At 36.5% G+C, this 23,537-nt stretch overlaps 1 protein-coding gene across 1 annotated transcript in view; it reads right to left on the minus strand.

Moving 5' to 3' along the window:
* Lama2 (laminin subunit alpha 2) overlaps window positions 1–23,537 on the minus strand; it is a 392,099-nt gene that overhangs the window by 83,352 nt on the left and 285,210 nt on the right. The window contains exons 36-41 of the mRNA XM_090337749.1: window positions 22,978–23,140; window positions 21,958–22,168; window positions 18,600–18,716; window positions 17,599–17,762; window positions 15,797–15,935; window positions 1,155–1,257 (exon numbers count right to left, since the gene is read on the minus strand). Coding sequence (XP_090193875.1) covers window positions 1,155–1,257; window positions 15,797–15,935; window positions 17,599–17,762; window positions 18,600–18,716; window positions 21,958–22,168; window positions 22,978–23,140 — 897 coding nt within the window. The remainder of the gene's footprint in view (window positions 1–1,154; window positions 1,258–15,796; window positions 15,936–17,598; window positions 17,763–18,599; window positions 18,717–21,957; window positions 22,169–22,977; window positions 23,141–23,537) is intronic.

Consider the following 23,537-nt stretch of genomic DNA (forward strand, 5'->3'; position numbering starts at 1 on the left):
AAGAAGTTCAAAGTTAAAAGAAATATACCTGGCTTTCCTGAAATGTAGAGTTATAGTACTTTAATAAACCTATGGGAAAGTTGAGCGAAGGTGAGGGAAGGCGGTTAGTTTCCTAGAAAAGGTGATAGCTTACCTAAATCTCTCTCTTCTCTCTCTCTCTCTTTCTTTTCTCTCTCCCCCCTCTCTCTTATCTTATTATATAGATCAGACTCTAGCCTTGAATTTGAAGGCACAGGTTTCCTCAGGGGATGGAAGTTGATAAAAAGGAGGTCTGGGGGCTGAGGCATTCTAAGGAAAGGAGATATTACTGTGAAAATACTGACTCTTGGAATGGTAGGACACAGGATATGTTAGGTAGGTTGAGGAAGTGAATGCAAACCCAATGGAATGGGATCAGACTATGGAGAAAAACACAACACAACTCAAGTGAGAGATAGGCAATCCTTCAAAGAAATAATAATATAACTGCTGATATAGAGACCAGCAATGTTTAAGAACATAGTCTTAGCACAAAACACCTAATATGCCAGAATGAATATTTTATTCACTTTGCTATTTAAAATTAGGAATGGAAAAATGTGTATTTAAAAATGTCTTTTAAAAATGTATTTAAAATATTTAAAATGGTTCAGAATCCATGACCTTACAATGCTTCACAGAGTCATTAATGCCACATTTGCCTAATTTAGCTAATGATGATTTTAAAACCACAAGCAAGTAGAATTTAATTCTTTACAAATGTATGCTACCAAAGATTACTAATCTTGAGCCCCAATGAAGGAATGTTATAGAGGTTAAATTGAATTTTTTGAAATATAAATATTAAGTTAAATTTATTTAGTAAGAAAATACAACAGGAAGATAAAACATTACAGAACTCACCAAGAAGTTTACTTAGCTTATATCCAGATTGCAGAATGATTATAAAAAGCCATGCTAATCAAGCATGGGGCAGTAGCCTTGAGCTGAAGAGCTCAGGGACAGCGCCCAGGCCAAGTTCAAGCCCCATGACCCCCCCCCCCACACACACACACAAAAGAAGAGAAAAAAATCATGTCAAAACAATATAATTCTTCAACAGTCTGGTAGAATAATCTCCCTTCCCCATTACAATGCAGTTAACCTAAGTAGAATCAAAAGGTTTGCCTACTAACCTTTCACGTCATTTGCTAACTTCTTGGCCTCATTGAGAATCTTAAAGCTTTTTTGAAGAGAGCTTTTCGCATCTTCTTTCAATAATCCCTGTGGACTTGTTGCCTGTGGACAGAGAAGAAGGTGTCAGGTCTCTACAACCATATCCTAATGAAAAGGAAATATCAAGAAGGCTGTTGGTACTCAGAATGGACATCCTGCATATAGATTTAGAATTGTATATTGTCATTACAGATTTAGCAGTCAATGTTTTCTCATCAGGAGATGAGAAGGTCTAGATTAGAATGTTAGAACTGCAGTGTGAAAGGGGCAGCAAGAGATGGTATGGAAGGCTAGATGGTTGGACTTTAGGCAATGAAAAGGAGACATTAGAACATTATACTGAAATGAGGAGATAATGTGCCTTAAAATATGATGGCAGGCAAAATGTTCAGATGTCAAGCAGATTAAGGACTCAAAGCAATCATTAGGTTTTATACCTATGTTCATCTCATCCTACTTAATGAGTAGAGAGCATTTCTTAATACTCTGTGTGTGTGTGTGTGTGTGTGTGTGTGTGTGTGTGTGTGTGTGTGTGTGTGTATACACCTGGGTATTGTTCCTGAATTTTTGTGCTCAGGACCAGTACTCTACCACTTTGAGTCATAGCTCTACTTCTAGCCCCAGTTAACCAGAGTTAAGAATTTCACAAACTTTCTTGCCTGGGCTGGCTTTGAACCATCATCCTCAGATCTTAGCCTCTGGAGTAGCTAGGATTACAGATGTGAGCCACTAGTACCCTGTACTGTTCTTTTTTTTAAATGAATCTCAAAGCATCATGGAAACATACAGACTTCTAAATGACAGTCTCATAGCCACAATCATCTCTAGCAAAGATGTATTTGTGAGCCTTAGATTAATAGAGGTGACACAGAGATAATAGAAGAGGAAAAGGATCATTTAACTTGGTTGCCTAGTTATCCATTTTAATAGTGTTTGCTTCCTAGCAATCATTACATAATACATACATACCAACAGATAAATCAAAGAATCTTATGTATAAATTTTAAATTGGAAAAGCATTTCAGGGTGCAAGCAAGCTGGTGAATTCTTAATGCATATTGCTGAAGTTATAAATCTGAGCTTGGTTTAATCCCAGACACGACATTCTTCAAAGACATCTCCAGTGCCTACTAATATTATGCTAATCAGTCATGTCACCAGAGCATTAAGCTAGGAAAGATTACAGAATCGGGTCTTTCTGTGATCCAGTTTATATTATTGCATTACCCTAATGTTCTAGGTATGTGTGTGTGGTACTAGGCACAGATTCTCTGTCATGACAGGCAAATATTTTACCATACCATTGATTTATATTCTCATCCTCTAATAGAGTTTTTCTTCAATACTATATTTCTCACAAGATAGGTCAACTTTCAGATAATTTTATGTCAATAAGAACACATATTAGAAACATTGGCACAACATCATATAGTCATATGATGGTATCTCATACCTTAGCTAGAGGACTGTGTTTCAGAGTTGTAGTTTCAATCTACTTCATTTCCAAAATAATCAGCAAAAAAGCAATGATGAAGATATGGCTCAAGTGATAGAGCTCCCCTTCCCTTTTTTTTTTTTTGTCAGTCATGGGGCCTGAACTCTGGGCCTAAGTGCTGTTCCTGAGCTCTTCAGCTCAAGGCTAGCGCTCTACCACTTGAGCCACGGTGCCTTTTCCGATTTTCTGGTAGCAAATAGGAAATTAGAGTCTCACAAGTTTTTGTGCCCAGGCTGGCTTTGAACCACGATTCTCATAACTCAGCCTCCTGAGTAGCAAGGATTACAGAGGGAGTCAGCTCAGGGCCTGACTCTGAGCCTCCTGTTGGTTCTTCATTTCACCCTTGTCTTCACCCTGCAAGAGTGAGCTCTGTTCACTGATACTCCTACAGTTCTTTTCTATCTTTTGTCATTTCTGCGTGCTGTTGGCTTTTTGTTTCTACACATCTTGTATCTCCTGCTATTTAGGAAGTCAATGCTTTCCCCCTGGGTTCTCAGTTACCCATTCTGTGCTCAGAGACCAGAGGATTGGTAACTACTTAGGCATGTAGGAGTAAGAGTAGAAACAATGTAAGGCAGGACAAAGATGGGAAAACAAGAGGCAGGGGAAATTTTGACCTGCAGATGGGAAAACAAGTATTTCAGTTCCAGACTGTGGAACTGAGGACACAGTGTGTTACAAATGTACTCAGTGTCAGGAGTCAATTTCTAGAAGGACTGAATGTTAGGCTAAGGTAACAGGCAATGGGCAATTTCCAGCCACTGAATGTTGCAGAGTAGAAGAATACTATGCAGTTAGTTGATGCTGGTAAGGGAAATAAAGGCGGCTGTATGGTTACAAAGGATCTATCACTGACTGTTGTGAAAATATGTAGGAAGGAGAAAATATCACCTCAGACAAGGCCCGTGGAACTCTGAGGTCTGGATGTAAGAGATATGAAAGAAATCGGGCTGTAGTGTCTCCAGATGCTCTCCAAAATAATAAGGTAAAGATAGAACGGCATACAACTGTCAGTTATAAACAATCTGCCAAGAATCCAGGTTTGGAAAACAAGCTTTGCATTTGATAAGGAAATGGAAAATACTAGCATCTTGCCTTCTTCCATCAAGGCTTAGTGGGTTACTGGAGCACAGCATCAGAATCAGGAGGCGATGAAGCAGCATTTTCCAAGCTAATTATACTTCATAAATATTCATAAGCATTGCATGCCATCTTTGGCACTTTGTCTACAATGTATGTGAAATATCAAATGAGTTTGTAGAAGTGCAAGGTATTTTTTCTCTTGCTTTTCTGAAGCTTTTAAAAATAAATGAGTGTAACTATTTTCTGTGTACATATAGCATGTGCTTATGTATACATATGAATTATAAAATGATACAAAATATGTTTCATGGTTATATGTAGGTTTCAGTATGTATTATTAGTACATACTAAGTTAAGAAAATGTAAAGTAATTTAAGACAGAGTTGAAAGCTTACAGGAAATAAATTAAATCTATAAAGACTAAAAAGTTATCAGAGGTCTTGGTAATCAGCTGCATTTTAATTTGCATTAGTTTTCTTCTTTCTATTATTTGCTAAATAAGTGACTGTTGCAGAAGCATAAAATTAATCAACTTATATGCCAAAATATTTTAGATGTTCCAAGTCAGCTCTGATTATATTTTCCTGATGGCATTGGAATGGAGTGGAGAAACAAAAGGTAAGTCACTTTTATTTTTTTTGTCTGTCCTGGGGCTTGAACTCAGGGCATGGGCACTGTTCTTGGATACTTTTTGCTCAAGGCTAGCACTTTGCCACTTGAGTCCAGCTTTTTCTGTGTATGTGGCTCTGGGGAATTGAACCCAGGGCTTTGTGCATGCTAGGTGAGCACTCTACCACTTGGCCATGCTTCTGGCCTGGAAAGTCACTTCTAAAATAAAATGGCCACTGTTGTGAGAATAGAGAAAGGCCTAAGTGCATGACTGTGAGAGGAGCTTTGTTGGGAAAGTCAGATGTGAAAGAGTAACCCTAAGGTAAGCCACAGATTTTCAGGCAGTAATCTTGCTTCCTCTTCTTGTCACCCCATTCTTCCAAACAAGCAAGCTATCTCATTTTCTTCCATGCACTTGTATAGTAGACATCAAATAATCTCACAAGAGATACATATTCTGAACTAGTGGAGAGAGTTGCCTCTAAGAAGAATTGCAGAATGTTTGTTTTCATTCATTTTTAAAGGGAGTGGTAACTGACAATTTATCAGTGTGGTTTAATTAACTATCCACCATTCCCGCTTCACAAAGTACTTAAATTAGAAAACAGATTTTACATAGGTACAGAAGGGTTCATGCGTCAACCTGATACATTAAGCTTGTATGACTTCAAATTTATATTCTAGTGTGTTATACTACTGTCAAATTCAGAGGTAATGTTTTCACTATACTAAAGCAAATTCTCAGAAGAAATGGTGGAATCTAGCCCAATCTACATTTTAAGATACAATTCTTGAAACTAATTTTTAAAATATTCAATGCATATTTTATAAAACTAGGAAAATGGATGAAAAAAGTTGTGTTGGGAGGGATGGGGGAGAATGATGAGACAGGTAATGTTGATCACCTTATAAACTGACACACTGAATGGTAGTCCTTTTATAACTACTAAGAGATAATAAAAATTTCACTTAAAAATCTGTGCATAATGTTAATTAACATATTAAATTAAAAGTCAATAATGCGGGCTGGGAGTTTGGCCTAGTGGTTAAAGTGCTTGCCTAGCATGCACGAAGAGCCGGGTTCAATTCCTTGGTACCACATACATAGAAAAAAGCCAGAAGTGGTGCTGAGGCTCAAGTGGTAGAGCTCTAGCCTTGAGAAAGTCCAAGGACAGTGCTCAGGCCCTGAGCTCAAGCCCAGGACTGGCAAAAAAAAAAAAGTCAATTATGCAAAACTTACCCTTCATGCAAAAAAGTTATGGGCAAATATACAAAATACTGTAATTGCTCATGATTAGTGGTATTATGTACATTTTTAGAAGTTTTAGCAGCTATGTGTTGGTGGTATAACAGGGTAAAGTACAGGAATAGAGAGAAGTAAAAAACATTTTGTCCTCACATGGAAAGTGAAAGTTATAGATTTTGTCAATACCATTTCATCTGTCTTTGCTGGCAATCTGTCCCATTACATGTAGTGAACATAAACAACTTTTGTAGCTATTATAAAGATTATATACAATTTTTTCATATATTTTTTATTGTAATTAAAGAAGGGTTACATTACATTCACCAGATAGAAGGTGCATTACTTCACAAACAGCGAAACCCTTTCTCATGTTTTGGTCCCCATTTCCCTCCCCGCTTCCCTATCCGATTTCAAATAACCAAACACACATATATACAATATATCAGATAACAAGGTGAAATACTGTAAGAACTAAGAAAAATAAGAACACAAAATCAATTTTTCTTGTCTGTGTGGAACCCATCACTCATGGAATGAAGAGAAAAGCTATAAGGACATTTGTGTTAACTTAAAAAAAAAACAGTAAAGGGACTGGGAGCTTGGCCTAGTGATAAGAGTGCTTGCCTAGCATGCAGGAAGACCCGGGTTTGATTCCTCAGCACCCCACATACATAGAAAAAGCCAGAAGTGGTGCTGTGGCTCAAGTGGTAGAGTGCTAGCCTTGAGAAAGCCCAAGGACAATGCTCAGGCCTTGAGCTCAAGCCACAGGACTGGCAAAAAAACCAAACAAAACAACAACAAAAAAACAGTAAAGAAGGCTAGAAACGTGGCTTAAATGGTAGAACACCTGCCTTACAAGCTTGAGGGCTTGAATTCAAACTCCAGTATTGCCAAAATAAAGCAAAAAAAAAAAAAACAATGAAGGTGTAAACATGTTGAAGCATCTGTCCTGGAAATTCATAGGAACAAAGTGTAATGGGACCTGCTTTAAGTGAAACACATCTCATTCATCATAGCAGAAATTTAAAAGACAATATTGACGTTAGTGAAAAACATGCTGGCATAGTATTTTTGAGAGACAGAATAGGAGAAATAATGTTTGAAACATGTTGAAAGTCGATGTTCTTGGGGTAAGTTCAGAAGTGAGAAAAGTTAGGTCAGGGGACTGTTGCTTGAAATTATATCCTTCATTGCAAATGAAAAGAAATGGAAATGTGTATACATGATGTCTCAAAAAACAAAATAAGAAAATTCAGAAACTCATATTGGTGCAAAAGATTTTATCTCCAGACCCATTTTAAACTACTCTTTTTTATTATGACCACTTATTATCTTCATTTTAGTTAAAACCTGTAGTAAAGAAATAATGTACACCTGCAGATAAGAATAGAAGCAATGGGTGACTGTTTTCCTTAATGTACTATGTTATCGCTCATCTCTTTTGCCATCCCTTGGTTATCTCATATTGTTACAATTTTTCACCTTGTTATCTGATATATTTTATATGTGCTTAATTGGTTATTTGAAATTGGATAGGGAAGGGGGAAAATAAAGATAAGCGGGGGAGGGAGGGAAATGGGGACCATGTCATGAGAAAGGGTATCAATGTTTGTGAAGTTATACATCTTCTATCCGGTGAATATAATGTAGCCCTTCTATTAATCACAATAAAATTATTTAAAAATAAATAAATAAAAATAAAAATTCAAATAAAGAATAGAAGCAAATTCAGATGCTTGAACTTTCTCATCAATATCCAGAATTTATCAACTTTCTGCTGCATTGATCTTTAAAATATGCTATCTGGGGGTCCAGGAGTTTGGCCTAGTGGTAGAATGCTTGCCTAGATACACAAAGACCTGGGTTCGATTCTGGTAACACATACATAGAAAAAATCCAGAAATGGTGCTGAGGCTCAAGTGGTAGAGCTCTATCCTTGAGAAAGTCCAAGGACAGTGCTCAGGCCCTGAGCTCAAGGACTGGCAAAATATGCTATCTGGATATTATATTATATTCTATTTGCATATAATAATATACATCTCTAAAAATGGACTTTTAGTTTTATTTGGTAACATTGCTTTTTATAGGGAAACTATGTTAGGATTAAAGCAACATCATAAAATAAAAAGCAAGTGAAACTGCTCTTTCTGCTTCTTTTCCTCCTCCTCCTCCTTCTTCTTCATTTGTTAGGGGAAATTTTTTTTATAATTTTTTATTGTGATTAATAGAAGGGTTAAATTATATTCATCAGAGAGAAGGTGTAGGGGAAATGTTTTACCTAATAGATCCTTCAGTTTTCTTGGACTGTGTTATTACATATTGCTTTGATTCATTTAATAGTTATGAATTTACTCATGCATACTATTTTGTTTTGTATAAATTTTGACCAAGATTTATTGATCATTTCATCTAATGTATAAATTCATTGTAAATGAATCTGCTCAAGTTCTCTAGTAGATTTCTATTGATTTGTCAGTCTATCTGGTGTGCAGAATTATGTTATTGCTTTCACTCTAAACCAGTTCATGAGTGTGTCTCTTTGTTTGCTTAATTATTTTTGTCATCTCTGTTAATTTGCCTGTTTACTCTAAGAATCAGTTTTCTGTTTTTCTGAACCCTGTCTAATGTCTTTCTACATCATTAATTTCTGCATCTGCATTTATTTCTTTCATTGTGCTTTTTCAAACTTCTTGAACAGAAACATGAGATAATTAGTTCTTGCTCTTATCTTTTCCTAATGTCCCTATTTAAAACTATAAAATTTTCCTATAGGCACCACTCTATTTGCACCTGCACATTTGTGAAACTTTATGTTCATTCTGTTATTAAGTATTTAACAACTCCATTTTTCCTTTGTCGCCTGAACTATCATGAAGTGTTTTTATATATATATTTTTTATTGTAATTAATAGAAGAGTTACATGATATTTGCCAGATAGAAGGTGCATTAATTCACATATATTGATACTCTTTCACATGTCTTGGTCCCCATTACCCTCCCTTCCCCCCCGTCTTGGTTTTCCCCCTTTCCCTATCCAATTTCAAATAACCAAATACAAATAAATCCAATATATCAGATAACAAAGTGAGATACTGTAACAAAATGAGATAACCAAGGGACAGCAAAAGAGATGAGAGATAACATAGTACATTAAGGACAACAATCATTCGTTATATGGCTTTTGTTTCAATATCCAGGAGGTCTTTTCAATTAGCTTCATACTATATGGCCTTATGTATCAAGGTGAAGTGTTTTCTTTTTCCGTTTTAAAACTGATTTCTGGCATTTGTAGTGCATCAGTCCTGTGGAATCAACCTCTAATTTAGCTTCATTGTGAACAGACAGTGTTGTCCAGGTGCTTTGTGATCTTCAGAATTTGCTTTATATACATAGATTTTGTTGTTGTTATTTCATGAGTATTTTATCGAACGGGATCTATAGAATGAATTACCTAATTGCTCTAAAGTTCTACGAGGCCATTAAGGATCTTCCAATGAACGGTACTTTTCAAATTTTCACCCTCACATGCTTTCTTCCTTTTATTCATTTGACATGAGGGTTTATGAGTACCATGCCTCTTGCTCACTATCACCCCTTTCAAAATTCCCACACCCCTTTGAGTCACCCCTTTCCTTACTTTTCTTAATTGTGTAGTCCATACAATGAATTCTTGACTGCATTCTCTTCCAGGTGCCTCTTCTCATTTGTCTACCCTTTCCACCTTGGCTCACCCCTTGCAAGTTTCCAACTCCTGGTGATGGTTTCGTTGGGGTGGGATTTTGTCCTGCAGTCATCCTTACATTTTTTAAACATATGGTAGTCTCTGAGGTTGGAACACAGCCTCACTCACTAAACTTGCTGGTTCGGAATAACACTGCGGAGCCATTCATACACAGCAGTTTTTCACTGTTTACTTTTATGATTGCTTCCTGCTCATGTGCATGCCTGAGTTGGGACCTATTTAACTGGAGTCTTCTTGCTATTACTGAGTTCACAAACCCATACCCTAAATCCAGATTCCCTCCCACGGAGATGCTGTCTCATGGATTTCCCAGCTAGCCTGTGCCACAATGTTCCTAATGCCAGCCTCTCATGTAGCCTAAGGTAGCAGGTACACACAACTGCACCATGCAGGAGTTGAGAAAAGGATTAGTGAACATTTCAGCCCAAGTTGTCTTTAAATTGTGAGCTTCTCCCATATAATGAATGATTGTTGTCCTTAATGTACTATGTTGTCTCTCATCTCCTTTGCTGTCCCTTGGTTATCTCATATTGTTATAGTATCTCACTTTGTTATCTGATATATTGAATTTATTTGTATTTGGTTATTTGAAATTTGATAGGGAAGGGGGGAAAACCAAGATGGGTGGGGGGTGTGGGGGGGGAGGGAAACGGGTACCAAGACATGTGAAAGGGTATCAATGTATGTGAATTAATGCACCTTCTATCTGGCAAATATCATGTAACCCTTTTACTAATTACAATAAAAAAAATTGTGAGCTTCTGGTTCTCAGCCTCCAAACTCACTAGGATTACATGACACTAAAGCACAGTGTGACCTATCAATTTTTTTTTTTTGTAGGTAGTGGGGCTTGATCTCTGGGCCCAAACGCTGTCCCTGAGCTCTTCAGTTCAAGGCTACCACCCCACCCCTTGAGCCACAGTGGCTCTTCCAGTTTTCTGGTGAAATTGGAGATAAGAGTCTCATGGACTATTTAGTCCCCGAGCTGGCTTTGAACTGTAATCCTCATGTCTCGGCCTCCTGAGTTAGCTAGGCTTACATTTTTAAAAGCCTCCAAACTGTCTTTGGTTCCAGATAGGTATTAATCATTTCCTAGATCTCTAGTCTGTTGGCTAGCACAGTTTTGACTTGCCAGACTCTTCCTCTTCTTCTTCTTCTTCTTGTGCTACTCTTTCTCTTTGAATCTGGGCTGGGCTCTGTTGCTGAGTTTCCTTTTTCTTTCTTTTCTTTCCTTCCTTCCTTCCTTCCTTTCTTTCTTTCTTTCTTTCTTTCTTTCTTTCTTTCTTTCTTTCTTTCTTTCTTTCTTTCTTTCCTTCTTTCTTTCTCTTTGTTTGTTTGTTTCTTTCTTTCTCTCTTTCTTTCTTTCTTTCTTTCTTTCTTTCTTTCTTTCTTTCTTTCTCTCTTTCCTCTCCCTTCCTTCCTTCCTTCCTTCCTTCCTTCCTTCCTTCCTTCCTTCCTTCCTTCCTTCCTTCCTTCCTTCCTTCCTTCTTTCCTTTCTTTTGCCAGTCTTGGGGCTTGAACTCAGGGACTGGCTCTATCCTTGGACACTTTTTGCTCAAGGCTAGTGCTCTGCCACTTGAGCCATTGCACCACTTCTGGCTTTTTCTGAGTTAAAACCTGGGTCTTCGTGCATGCTAGGCAAGCACTCTACCACTAAGCCAAACTCCCAGCCCACTGGGTTTCCCTTTGCTCAAGGCTAGCTTTCTACCACTTGATCCACAGCACCACTTCCACCTTTTTTTTGATAGTTAATGGAGAAAAGAGACTGACAGACTTTTCCTGCCCAGACTAGTTTTGAACCATGATCTTCAGATCTAAGCTTGCTTAGTAGCTAGGCTAACCAGCATGAATCCCTATCACCCAGCAAACTCTCAATACTCTGTCTCTGTATATCATCCTATTTTGGTCAAAGAGAATGGCATAGAGGTGGTCCCTTAGGGCTATGGGGGATGTTAACTTTGTAGTTAAGTGTATTTAAATGTACTTTGGGACATTCACATAAGCAAAATATCTAAGGCCACACTTCTCAGAACAGTAGGTGATACATGACTGTATGTGTCCTATTATTTCTGTTCCCTGGAAAACTCTAATCCCATTATTTTTATTCATCTAAAAATAAACTTGATGTTTAATCTGGGAAAAAAACCTTTTAACTCCCTCATTTCCATGTTTCTACTCTAATATTTTAATTCTTCAGTATATAACTCTATACATTGATAATTATTAACCTTACAGTTTTCACAATGCATCTTTAAGTTCTTTCAGAGTTACTTTTCTGGATCCTTTCTGTCTCTTTATTCTTTATGTTCTTTGATTTTTGCTGACATTCCTTTAAATAAATGTTATAGTAGTTCAGTGAATAGGGTAGATTTTGTTGTAGTTCAGAGCTTCCCATTGTGTTATTTATTTCCTGATGTGCCACAGAAGAGTCAATTTTCAAATATCTAGTTTATTCTTTTGACATCTCACTCCAAGCAAAAGAGAGTTCTTTTTAAAGTTTCTGTGGATTTCTCTTTTCTTCTTACTGAAAATGAATACTGGGAAGCTGTGTTCAAGGGCAATTCACATAGTTATTAGAGCACAAGTGTCATTACTTTGAAAATTATATTTTTTCTGTATCCTCATCCTGTTTCAGGTTATTCAAAAACTTGTTCTTTGCTTATTCTTACTATTGTTTCTCTGAGAAAATGGACTAATTTCAAGCTGCATTTAATTTTCTTTGTATTTTATATTGTTTTCCTGAAAGCAGTGGGAAAGTGCCCTGTCAAAGATTTCTTGAATCACAGCTCCCAAGAAATAGGGGTTGTTGGGGAAAAATCACCTGGGCTTGGAATACACATAGGGAAAGCTGAAGGGCACTGTAATGGTTAATTGTGCATCAGTTTGCCGATGTGTGTCAAGGACCCTCGAGTGGCTATGAAGGTGTTTCTCCATCCTCAGCATGAGTGAGCATCTTTTCATCCATTAGAGACCAAGCAGAAGAAGAGATGGAAGGAGCTGAGCTAGAAAATATCAGCTCATCTTTTCTACCACCCTACCCCATGAGCCACAGCACCATTTCCGGTTTTCTAGTGATTAATTGGTGATAAACTCATGGACTTTAATGCCTGGGCTGGCTTTGAACCGTGATCCTCAAATCTCAGTGGCCTAAGCATACATGAATATCTAGGGAAGAGTTAATTAAAAGCTGAGACAAACTGAGAAACAGGATTCAGGACTGAGAGTTTTAAGGGACATTGTGGGTAGGTGTGAAGACAAGATAGAAACGGAGACAGAGAAAGTTTAAGTCAATGACAGTAACTTCAAGATAAAGAAAAGGTACAAGAAAATATTAAGTAGAAGGGAAAATTATTAGGATGAGAATAATAAAGGAAAAATAATATAAGGAGAAAATCAACCTGGTATTGGCAGAAAACAGGCACAGAATACAGGTCAAAATAAAAGTAAATACATTATGGATAATGAATCTCCATAGTTCATTATTTTAAATATATCTTATTTTTCTCCTTTTCCCTCATCAAAGAAAAATTTTAAATACAGAAATTGAATGCAGAGATACAAACACTATGTAGTGCTTTTATTATCCTACATTTATAGAAAATGGTATTAGTTTTTGAATGATTTCTTAGCTTTTAAATAGTATTTTACCTTTAAAGAAAGTATCATTGCAAGACTCGTAGCTGCTATTCATTATGTGAGAATACCCTACAATAAGCTGAAATTGATTGTAATATCCCCTAACTTAAAATGGATGAACTTCTTACATTTTTCTTCTGTTCTATTCTTAATTATGTGTATGTGATAAGTACACTTAAGTAAATCTTTTTTTTTTTTTTTGCCAGTCCTGGGCTTGAGCTCAGAGCCTGAGCACTGTCCTTGGACTTTCTCAAGGCTAGAGCTCTACCACTTGAGCCTCAGCACCACTTCCGGCTTTTTTCTATGTATGTGGTACCAAGGAATCGAACCCGGGCCTTCGTGCATGCTAGGCAAGCACTTTAACCACTAGGCCAAACTCCCGGCCCCACTTAAGTAAATCTTAAATATGAAGTTGTTTCCAAAATACGGTGTCCATTTTGCTTACAGGTGACTTCTACTTTATATTTGTTTCATTGCCCTTTTATTTCAATGCTTCTTGCTTTCTTAAATTATCTCATCTCTTTTCACAGTGGTAATTGGTTGTTTTATTCCTCATCTATTAGGTCTTTCTTTTTCTCTGCTGCAAATACTTTCTTTGTTCCTTTGATTTTTTCTAATTCATTATAAACCTTCTTTCTAAAGCTAAACAGAAATGAGTACAGAGCTCTTTTCTGTTGCTATCCTTTGAGTTCTTTTACAGATAAGTCATAAACTTAATCGGACTTTTCAGTTTATCTATAATGCTAACAATAATGCTAGATCTTATGTTTACAAGTTGCCAGGTAATTGCCCAATGGAATGTTAGACACATATATTTCTTTTCCAGAAAAAAAACAATTTTAACATAGTGATCTCTTAAAATTAAAGCTTTATTTATTCTAGTCACAAAACATATTTCAACACACTATTGGAGAGATGTCTATATTCATGTTTTGTTGATAGTCATTGACTACAACTGTGATTCTCTTCAAATTGCAATTTTTCAGGCGTTTGACTATTTTACACAGCGAGCCTTATGGAAAGAAAAGAGTGACGATAAAGAAGAATGGCTCAATTTGTTGGAAATGAACTTTACAACTTGTAGGGGGTGAGATGGGGGCGGGAAGTGAGGAAAAAACATGGGAAGGGTAACGATGTCGGAGATGAAATGTACTCATTACCTTATATATGTCACTGCAACCCTTCTGTACATCACCCTGACGATACAAATAAATTTAAAAAAACAAACAAGAATGGCTAGAACTCATCACTGGGGTTAGACTATGAGGTGGGGGCATTAATGGTAAGGATCTATTTCTCACTATTAATATTGTTGTGTGCTTATCCATCATGATGATAAACCGTAATAATATTTTATAACATTACTAAATGTGGGTGACATTAGATAACTCTAACATGACATTGTAGAGGAAATCCATGAAGTTGAAGCAATGAGAGTCAAGATTTGCACTGATACAGATTATAACTAGGCTCAAAGTGCATACATGTATAATGAATTCCACTTCTTCACTCACTCAGGAATGAAGAAATTATGCTAGACATTGTGGTAGACACTGGGGATGCTTATTCAGAAAGCATAGATTAGATGTAAATGGTGAGCTTGAAAATTAGAGTCTGTGACAATATGACACTGTCTATAAGGAAATAGATGAAAACTTAGGTTAGATTTGAAAACCATTCATATAGGAAGGATAACTGTGCACAGGAAAAATTTTGCAATGATCTTGCCACTACCTTTAATTAAACAATAAACAAAATGAAAAGTGTCAATTGAATTCATTGCAGAGGAAAAATGGTAGTGTTTCTGGATTAAATATGATATTATTATCGCTATAATATAATGACCTCATTGTGATTATTTCATTTAAATCACTAAGAGCTAACAAAGTATTTTCCTCAATATTGAAACAAAGCTAATATTTATCTGTGTCATTAATGATAATGTTTATTCATATTACTTTCCAAACCAAATATCCAAACTAGGCTTACCCCAAAATTTTGGTACATTTTTAAAGATTCTGTATGAATAATATCTAAAAGATGGTTATGAACATCTTACCTCCCAGTTTATCTCTTGTGAGATGACTTTTATCCTACAATAATATTACCAAGATTCATTAGACTGTTTATTTGTAAAATGTTATTTGACATAAAGGTGGTGATTTGTCACTCCTGAAGATATTTAACTAATAGGATATAACTTAGGATCCAAAACTCTAAAATGCTAGTTCCACATGCACTTTCAACAATGATCATAGCCTAATGTAAAGAGCTTTTCAATCCACCCAAATAACCTATATATTATAGAAATACATAATCTGTTTTGTAAAAAGTACACTTAATAGTCAAATTTTATATTCACCAAAGTTAAGTACAATTATTAACAGCTGAGTTTATTTTCAAGATACTTATTATTACTGAGGCTATGTGGACTCATGGTGATAAATTTCTTACTGTAGTATTTTTTTGCCTGCTTTTGTTTTCTGAGCTATGCCACAAATCTGCTTGACATTTGTAATAATTTCAGGCCCCTGACAATGTTAAGTAGTGGCTGACTGAGAAGAGAGTTTTGCTATGATTGCAGCATATTGAGGAATTATTTTGGGATAAAACTTAAAAGAGACCTTCAAATATAATTCAAGATGAGTATTCTCATCAACTAGTATTTTTAGAGCTTACTGTTTTGAATGAAGAATTAATAATTTTAACTTAGGAATTTACTTATTTTTAAAAGCCTGACTTCTCATTTTTACAGAATACTAGTTTCTTACCACAATATCAGGTTCTTACCAGTTTTGTAGCTTCCTGGGCTAACCCTTTGGCTCCATTGGCAATTTTCTCAGCTTCCTCAATGTAGTCCTTAATGTTGCTATAAGCTTTGAAAGCTGCAGTGGCATTGAAGGAGATGTTTTTAGCCTCATCAAGGATTCTAGTAGAGTGAATGAAAGAAAAAATAGAAGTTCATAGGAGCTAGAACTCAAATGAAGTACAACTTAGTTATACTAACTATGGGTTCCAAATGGTCATGGCCAATGTAATTAGAATAGTTACAAAACAGAATGAGATACCTGCTTGTTTTACTGTGCTGTATGTAGTACTCTATTCAAATTGCCATTCTCAAACAATCTACTATAAAAATTACCAACATGTCCTGAAAATGTATTGTATCCCTCCCCCTCCCAATCATCTTACAAGAATGTATACCAAGTAAATGCATGTAGGAAGATAATACTGAAATTTATTTGGGAAGCACACAGTAAGTTTGAGAGCACTTGTGACACATTAATAGAATCAATTTCACAACATCCCTCAGCAGTAAGTGCACTTTCCCAGAGGAGAATAAAGAAATCTCAGAAGGTTAAGTCATATACCTTAGTTCACAGGCCTCACACAGCCCTAGTGGCATTCCATTCACTTATTCCTGGCTTGTTGTTCCATCTACCATTCTAAATAGCAAAAGTTTGTTACAAAATGAAGGGTAGCCAGGGACTGGTAGCTCATACTTGTAATCCTAGCTACACAGAAGGCTGAGTTCTTAGGTTCTTCATCTGACATCAGCCTATGAAGCCACATTCGCAAGACTCTTGTCTCCCATTAACAACCAGCCAGCTGGAATTGGGTATGTGGCTAGAGTGATAGAGTGTTAGCCTTGAGGGATATAGCTAAGAAAGAAGGAAAAGCCCTGAATTCAAGTTCCAGTGCTAGCATACACACACACACACACACACACACACACACACACACACACACACACACACACACAGAGGGGGGGGGAGAGGGAGAGGGGGAGAATTGTGAAATGTAAACCTATAGTTTTTCTACATAAAACTTCCTTTGCTTCACTGACTATCAGGTTGGAGGATATGGTCTTGCACAGAGTTTCCACTAATATAGACTTGTTTGGAGAAATTATCCTTGGACCCATATCCTGTTTCTATTGTGTCGATCATAAAAGTAGAGGGGAAATAGGTCACTTCTACTTAGATCAATGTTTGCCAATCAAACACCTCATTTCCTCTCTCCTTTCCATCCTAACCTATGCAATATAACAAGCATTATGGGCTGCTATTTAAAGGAGAATATGTATTCAAAGGAGAATATGTAATATCTTCCTGGAGTTTGAAAAGAAAAAAAATCAGAAGACAACTGAAACACTGAAATGTCAAAAAGGCACCTTTTAATAGTAAATTGTTTTGATTCTATTAAACTCATAAAACTGAAGTTTGAAGCAGAATGTGTTTATAGGTTATTATTTCAATGCTAATGAACAAGCAACAACTGTGCTTTCCAATAAAGAACAAAAAATGATTTTCTAAATATAGCCTAGGGTCACGTTCACTTCCTGACAAGCCCTATTTGAATCTACTTTTAACTTGGACGTAGATGCTATTGAATCCACTTTTAACTTAGACTTTCCATAGAGCTTTGCCTATACTCTTCTCATTAAGATCTTCCATAGAAAGGTAACAGGACTCTTTTGTTCATAATTACAGTAATTGAGGCTTGGAAGTGATTGCTCTACCATTTCTGCTTGTCAAAACGGTTGGTCAAACATGAAGAAACATAGACATTTCCAATTACAAATGACATACCTGTCAAGTATAGCAGATGAGTCATTCAACTGAGCAGCATGGCTTTCAGCCCGGGATACGTTCTCAGCAAGATTTCTGTCCTTTATTTCCTGGGAGAGGTCATCTATTTTATCTTTAAGCTCCTCAGACATTGGTGGCAATTTAGTTTGAATGTCTTCAACATACTGATAAGTAGAGAGAAAGAGAGGGCTTTTTTAAAGCCAATAAATCCAAGCCTCCTTAAATTTACTCATTTCTCTCTAGGAGACATAATTACACACTTTTTTTAAAAAAAAAATGAAGCTTAAAATTTACTAGCACAGCACAAAAGCAAATAGTGAATAAAAGCTGTTATTTAATAAAAAGAATTAGCAACTTTATGGAGCCAATTTATAGCAAGGAGAATCTATCCTTTTTTTTAATAAAAGATCATTTCCTAACTATGAATGCATAAGTGATAGTCATATAGGAACTCTTACACCATTTGCATTTCTATTATTGCATATCATTATGAATGCATTGGACAGCATACTAGAAGTCTTTGTAAGTTTACATTGCTCTATTAACTAATGTTCTATGATGCTGAAGCAGATTGTTAGGGGCTTGCCTAGGAGCGAAGAGTGTCCCCTATTACCATGATGGAAAAAGAGCACAGGCATATGCAAGTGAGAGTCCTTCACACAACACCCATGTTACTGGTATAACAAAGTACAGTTCTGGGCTGGGAGTCTGGCCTGGTGGTAACATGCTTACCTAGCATACATGAAGACCCAGGTTTGATAAAGTGTAGTTCCAGATATTACCTCTAGAGGATCATAATTATATTGCAACAGTGCAAAAATTATTTTACCTCTGCTCAGACACAAACATTAGTATCTGCTTCTGTTACGGAGTTATCTGCCCGTCCCTCACTTATGAAAGTCAGAGCCATCATCATCATCATCATCAGTCATCATCATCATCATCATCATCATCATCATCATCATCATCTCTTTCAATTTTGAGATTTCTCCAATACTCACATCTATGACTGAGGTGATTTCCTCTGCGAGTCGGGTAGCTTCATCGAGTATGTCTCTGCCCTCTTTTAAAGTGTTCTCAATTTCTCGTTTGCCACTTTCAACGGCCTCCTTCTTTTTCTGTGGTGCAGAAAATATGGACTTCAGAATGATGTGTGGGTTGAATCCTATCTAATTCTATATATTATTTGGATACAACCCTCTCCACATCTGTTTTGCTACCTCTCTTGAGTTTGTCTAAAACAGTAGCTTCAAAAACAAGGTACATCATCATATTGACAATGTGGCTAGTGGGGAATTCTATAAACTACCCAGCCAGTCCTCCATAGGTTATTCTTTTCAAACCCTAATCAGGTAACTTTTCCATCCTATTTCGCAATTTCATCCAACTGCAGGAAAGTACTATGATAGTAGCTGGCAGATTAGAGCTACTGTGAAAGCAAAGTATCCAATCTTTACTGCAATGCAAATGCAGAAATACAGTACTGAGTGTTGGCAACAGACTAACTTGCACTGAAACTAGATATTCAATGTCAAAAATCCATATACAAATGAGAACTTAGTGAGCATAAACATAAGGAAATTCATTCTATTGGAATTCAGTAAAAAAATCAAGGAAGTGAGAGTTTTATTTTCCTTTATGGGAACTTAGAGGAAACATGTCTTAAGAAAGAGAAAAAGAAATATATCATCTTGAAGGATAAGCTTAATGGACTGTTTGATAAGAAGAGAGGAGACTCTAACTTTTCTTTGGAACTTATAGCTTGTCACAAAACTACAAGGAAGTTATTCCTGGTCTCAAAGAGGAAATCAATGAGAAAAGAAAGTTGCCATTTCTCCATTTGGAACATACTTTTGCCTAATATTTTCTTTACACTTTTAGTTCATTTATCTTCTTCCAGTCATCTCATTTATGGATTTAATAGATATAATTAAAATTTTAATCATTGTCCCCATATTATTTCAAATGAATACAGAATGTTTGTTTATATTCAGTCAGATACCAATATGTGCCAGGTAGTTTATATGTTTCCTTTTTATTTAATTCTGGATCCATGGATCTTGTGTTTCTCAACTTTTAAATAAGCCAAAAATTGAACACATAAAGTACTACATTATAAATGCATCCATCTAGATGCCTAACATCTAGATTTATAGAGATAAATCTGTTTTATGTATAAGTTACTGGATTTTGGACATTTTGTTATGGCAACCCAAATGAACCTAGACATTAAGTGATTTATTTAGGATAATATAGTGCAGTATAGTTTATTGAATCCTAATCTATCTATTAGCAGATATAGGTCCTGGACTATGAAACAAATGATCTCTCCTTATATAGCAATCAAATTTCTTATTCATAATAAATTAGTACTAAATTCATAGCCTGCTTTCCCAATCTCTTCACCAATCTCTTCAGTGTATCTTAATTCATATACCTTGCTATCTCTGAAACTTTGCATTTTCATTTGGCTCTACCACATAGAGAACTAGCCAGTTCTCTCTATTTTCTGTTTGTGGCCAGTTCCTTCAATACTCAAACATACTCATTCAATCTATGCATCCTAGGAGCAGTGAGTGAAAGCCATATTCGGGTAACAATGTACTTGGGCTAAGAGCTTGGCTTCCCAGGCTATGAAATCTGCTTCAGCACTCCGTTCTCCACATGTGTCCCACATTCCCTTGGAGCAGTGGTCCACATCTGGAGCTTTTTAGAAATGCACAATCTCAGCACCTGCTGAGAAACTAGTGACTTGGAACCAGCATTGTGGTCAGAACCCTAAGTCCTTGACATGCATAGCAGAAGTTGAGAAGATTTGTTTTGGAACACTGTCTGACATGCAGTAAAGTCTATATCATTTTTACCAAGGATAGTAATTATGTTGTTCTAGCACTAACTCACCCGGATTAGAGAGGAATCCCTAAACTAGTAGAAGCTTAGATAACTTTTATGTGACACACAAATCGAAGCATCTCAATCACTTCTTCTGGGGTTTCTAAAAGCACACGTCACTTAATGAATACCAGAAACATCAATGTATCACAGATGCATGTGCAGAGACCAGAGGAAGTCACAGCCTGCTGACCTGTGCGTGACTGACAGAGAACAACATGTTGACCATATCATGCAATACCAGAAAGAGATGACCCTGCCTTACAGAACAATAACAGCACCCACAGTAAGATAGAAATTCCGTAACGAATAGTCTGTATGTCACTGTCTCTCTCGCACTCAGAGGAACTGCCTCAAAAAGTAGTCTCAAGGGAAAAAAGAAGATGATGCTACTGGTCTATTCAGCTACTCATATCCCTTGTTAATTCAGGGGAGCTTTTCATTTGTCAGCTTCACTTCACAGACAGCAAATGTGGGGTCAGTGCCAAGGCCCCTGACTTTCCATCATAGCTTTTTATCCACAGATTGTGGTTAATTTTCATATGAGACATTTGCAGATTCTCTTTAAAATAAGGAGAGATGGTGATTTGAAGCTTCATTTCCTTTAAGAGATTTTATTTATTGACTGAAGTCTATTTTGCCTTTTTCCTAACATTTCTTATAGCCCTAAGCATATGTGCAGCAAGAAGTCATGGCTTTTTGTGGAGGATTATTAAGGTTTGGATTTTATGTGGTCATAAAAGTCTTGTATTGAAGGTTTGGTGGCTTATCTGTTTTGCTAATGGGAGCTGGGAGAAGCCAGTTGTCAACAGGAAAGCCCTTGAGGATATATTGGAACCCTGACATGCACCCTTCCCTTTGCCTTCACCATAAATTGAGAAGCTTTTCTCTATCTCTCCTTTTCATGTTCTGCTTGCCACAACTCCAAAAAGCAATGGAGCCAATTGGTTTAATTAAAACTTGTAGTTAATAATACAGTTGTTATTGAGAGCAAGTTTCCCTGACTTCTACTTCTGGTGACATATTATCCTTAAAAGTCTTTAGCAATCTAAGTGTTCTAAATTATATTTGACTACATGGGAAATTCTCATTAATGACACACACACACAAAGAATGGTCATTGTCTGCTTGGGGCTTTCATGTTTGTGTGTGGGTCAGTACTGGGGTTTGAACTAGTGTGTTGCAAATCAGGGTCCCACACTGTTTTGTGGCTTTTTTCCTCAAAGCTGTAGCTCTACCATTTGAATCACACTTCTAGCAGCTTTATGCTGGCTAAATAGAGTGAAGAGACTCAGGAACTTTTCTGTCTAGATTGGTTTTGAGCTGTGCTTAATTCTCAGATATCAGAGACCCAAGTAATGGGGATTCCAGGTACAGGCCTCAAAAGCAAGCTGTGGCTGCCATTTTTTACTTGACAACTGGAAATTTTGGTGCTCAGGACTGTGAGTGTTGGGTCCCCATATTCACCTCCAGCATAGTCATGTTTCTTTGATTGGCAGTAGATAAGTAGTTAGCCTCTCTGATTTTATCTGTAGCCTCTCTCAACAGGTCCCAAGCATCATCGAGTTTGTTCTTGTAGTCATCTAGCTTCTCCTGAAGATCCTTCTCCATCTCTTCATTTTTTCTCCTGGGCTCTCCAAACAGCTTGTTCATTTTCTTCAGAAGGCTTTCTGCAGCTCTGTCACAACCAAGCCAAACATAGATGGTCATATTAGTACTTCCGTGTTTTCTGATACTAAACAGTGTTACAAAGAGATGCTAACAGAAAGAAAAGGTTAAAAATACACCAACACATGAAAAACAGGTCCAGTGCACAATAAGTCAGATAGAAACATGAATCTAAAAGTGGTTGTTGAGTCTTTAAAACAAAACCCTCTCACCTTTAACATTTATTAGTAAGATTAATTTTAATTGTCAGGGGTCTCAGCTCATTCTTGTATCCCAAATGAAATGAGTTTAATGGCTCTCTTCACATAATAAAACAAAACACCACTTCACAACAAGACATCTCTATTGCTTCAAATGTGAAAGGATAAATACTGATGCATTCACTCAAAAATAGGTATTGAAAATTAGATTCCTGCCATGTTATTATACTGTCATTGTTTTGGTCTACTCCTCTTTATACTGAACGATTTGCTAGTTCTTGGGTTTAACTTAGCTGTACATCCTGAAGTGATACGGTATAAAATGGTCTAGTTAAGTCAAACTTTTATTTATCTAAAAGGATTCTTCTTAAAACAAAATTTTATTCAGAGATTAGGAATACCTCTAATGAAGGTCAATTGATGCAACTCTATGAAGCATAGCACCAGAAAGGACAGTGTACTTTATATTTAAAAAAAAAATCTATAGACAAAGTCATTACAGAACAATTTAGACAGGAATAGCAAACAAAGTAATAATTTGTTCACAAGTTGGAAAAATGCTTTCAAAATATTACATACTTTTCAAAGCTCAGAGAGAAGAGAACAGAGAGCTACTCACACCAACTCTTCTTCAGCAACTTCCTTTTTCGTGTCTAGACTTTTCTTCCTGAGTTCATTCATCATCTGATCAATCTCTTTCTGTAGCTCTTGCAAATTTCTCTCCCAGGCTTTGTCTTGACTTCCCAGTGTTTCATTTATTTGTATAGCTTTTTCATTTACAGCTGCAAAGGTGGGGAGGGGGATAAAACAAATTCTGTATATTGGTAAATAGAAACATCACCTGCTTCTCAGCACTATCTCTGAGTGACACCAAATTTGTCATTTCCTCTCGAGAAATAGAGATGGGCACTGCAACAAGCCACAAAGAGGGAACATGGTCATTAAAATATAGTATTCCTAACCTCAAAAAGAAGGAATATAAATGAAATGGGTCAAACCTTTTTCAGATCAGAAGGAAATATTGAGATGTGTGGAAAACACCCAGGAGCTGAAAACACAAGATCTTCTGCCTTACTGACAAGATAGTCCAATTCAGAGAATAGTCATAATAAAAAAAAATATTGGTCATAGAAATGCTATTAGCGGTGAGATTTCGGCACACAAATTTGGCCTTGCCTC

This window comes from Megascapheus bottae, chromosome 8, assembly GCF_031878675.1.
Source record: "Megascapheus bottae isolate mThoBot1 chromosome 8, mThoBot2.hap1, whole genome shotgun sequence".
Taxonomy (NCBI): domain Eukaryota; kingdom Metazoa; phylum Chordata; class Mammalia; order Rodentia; family Geomyidae; genus Megascapheus; species Megascapheus bottae.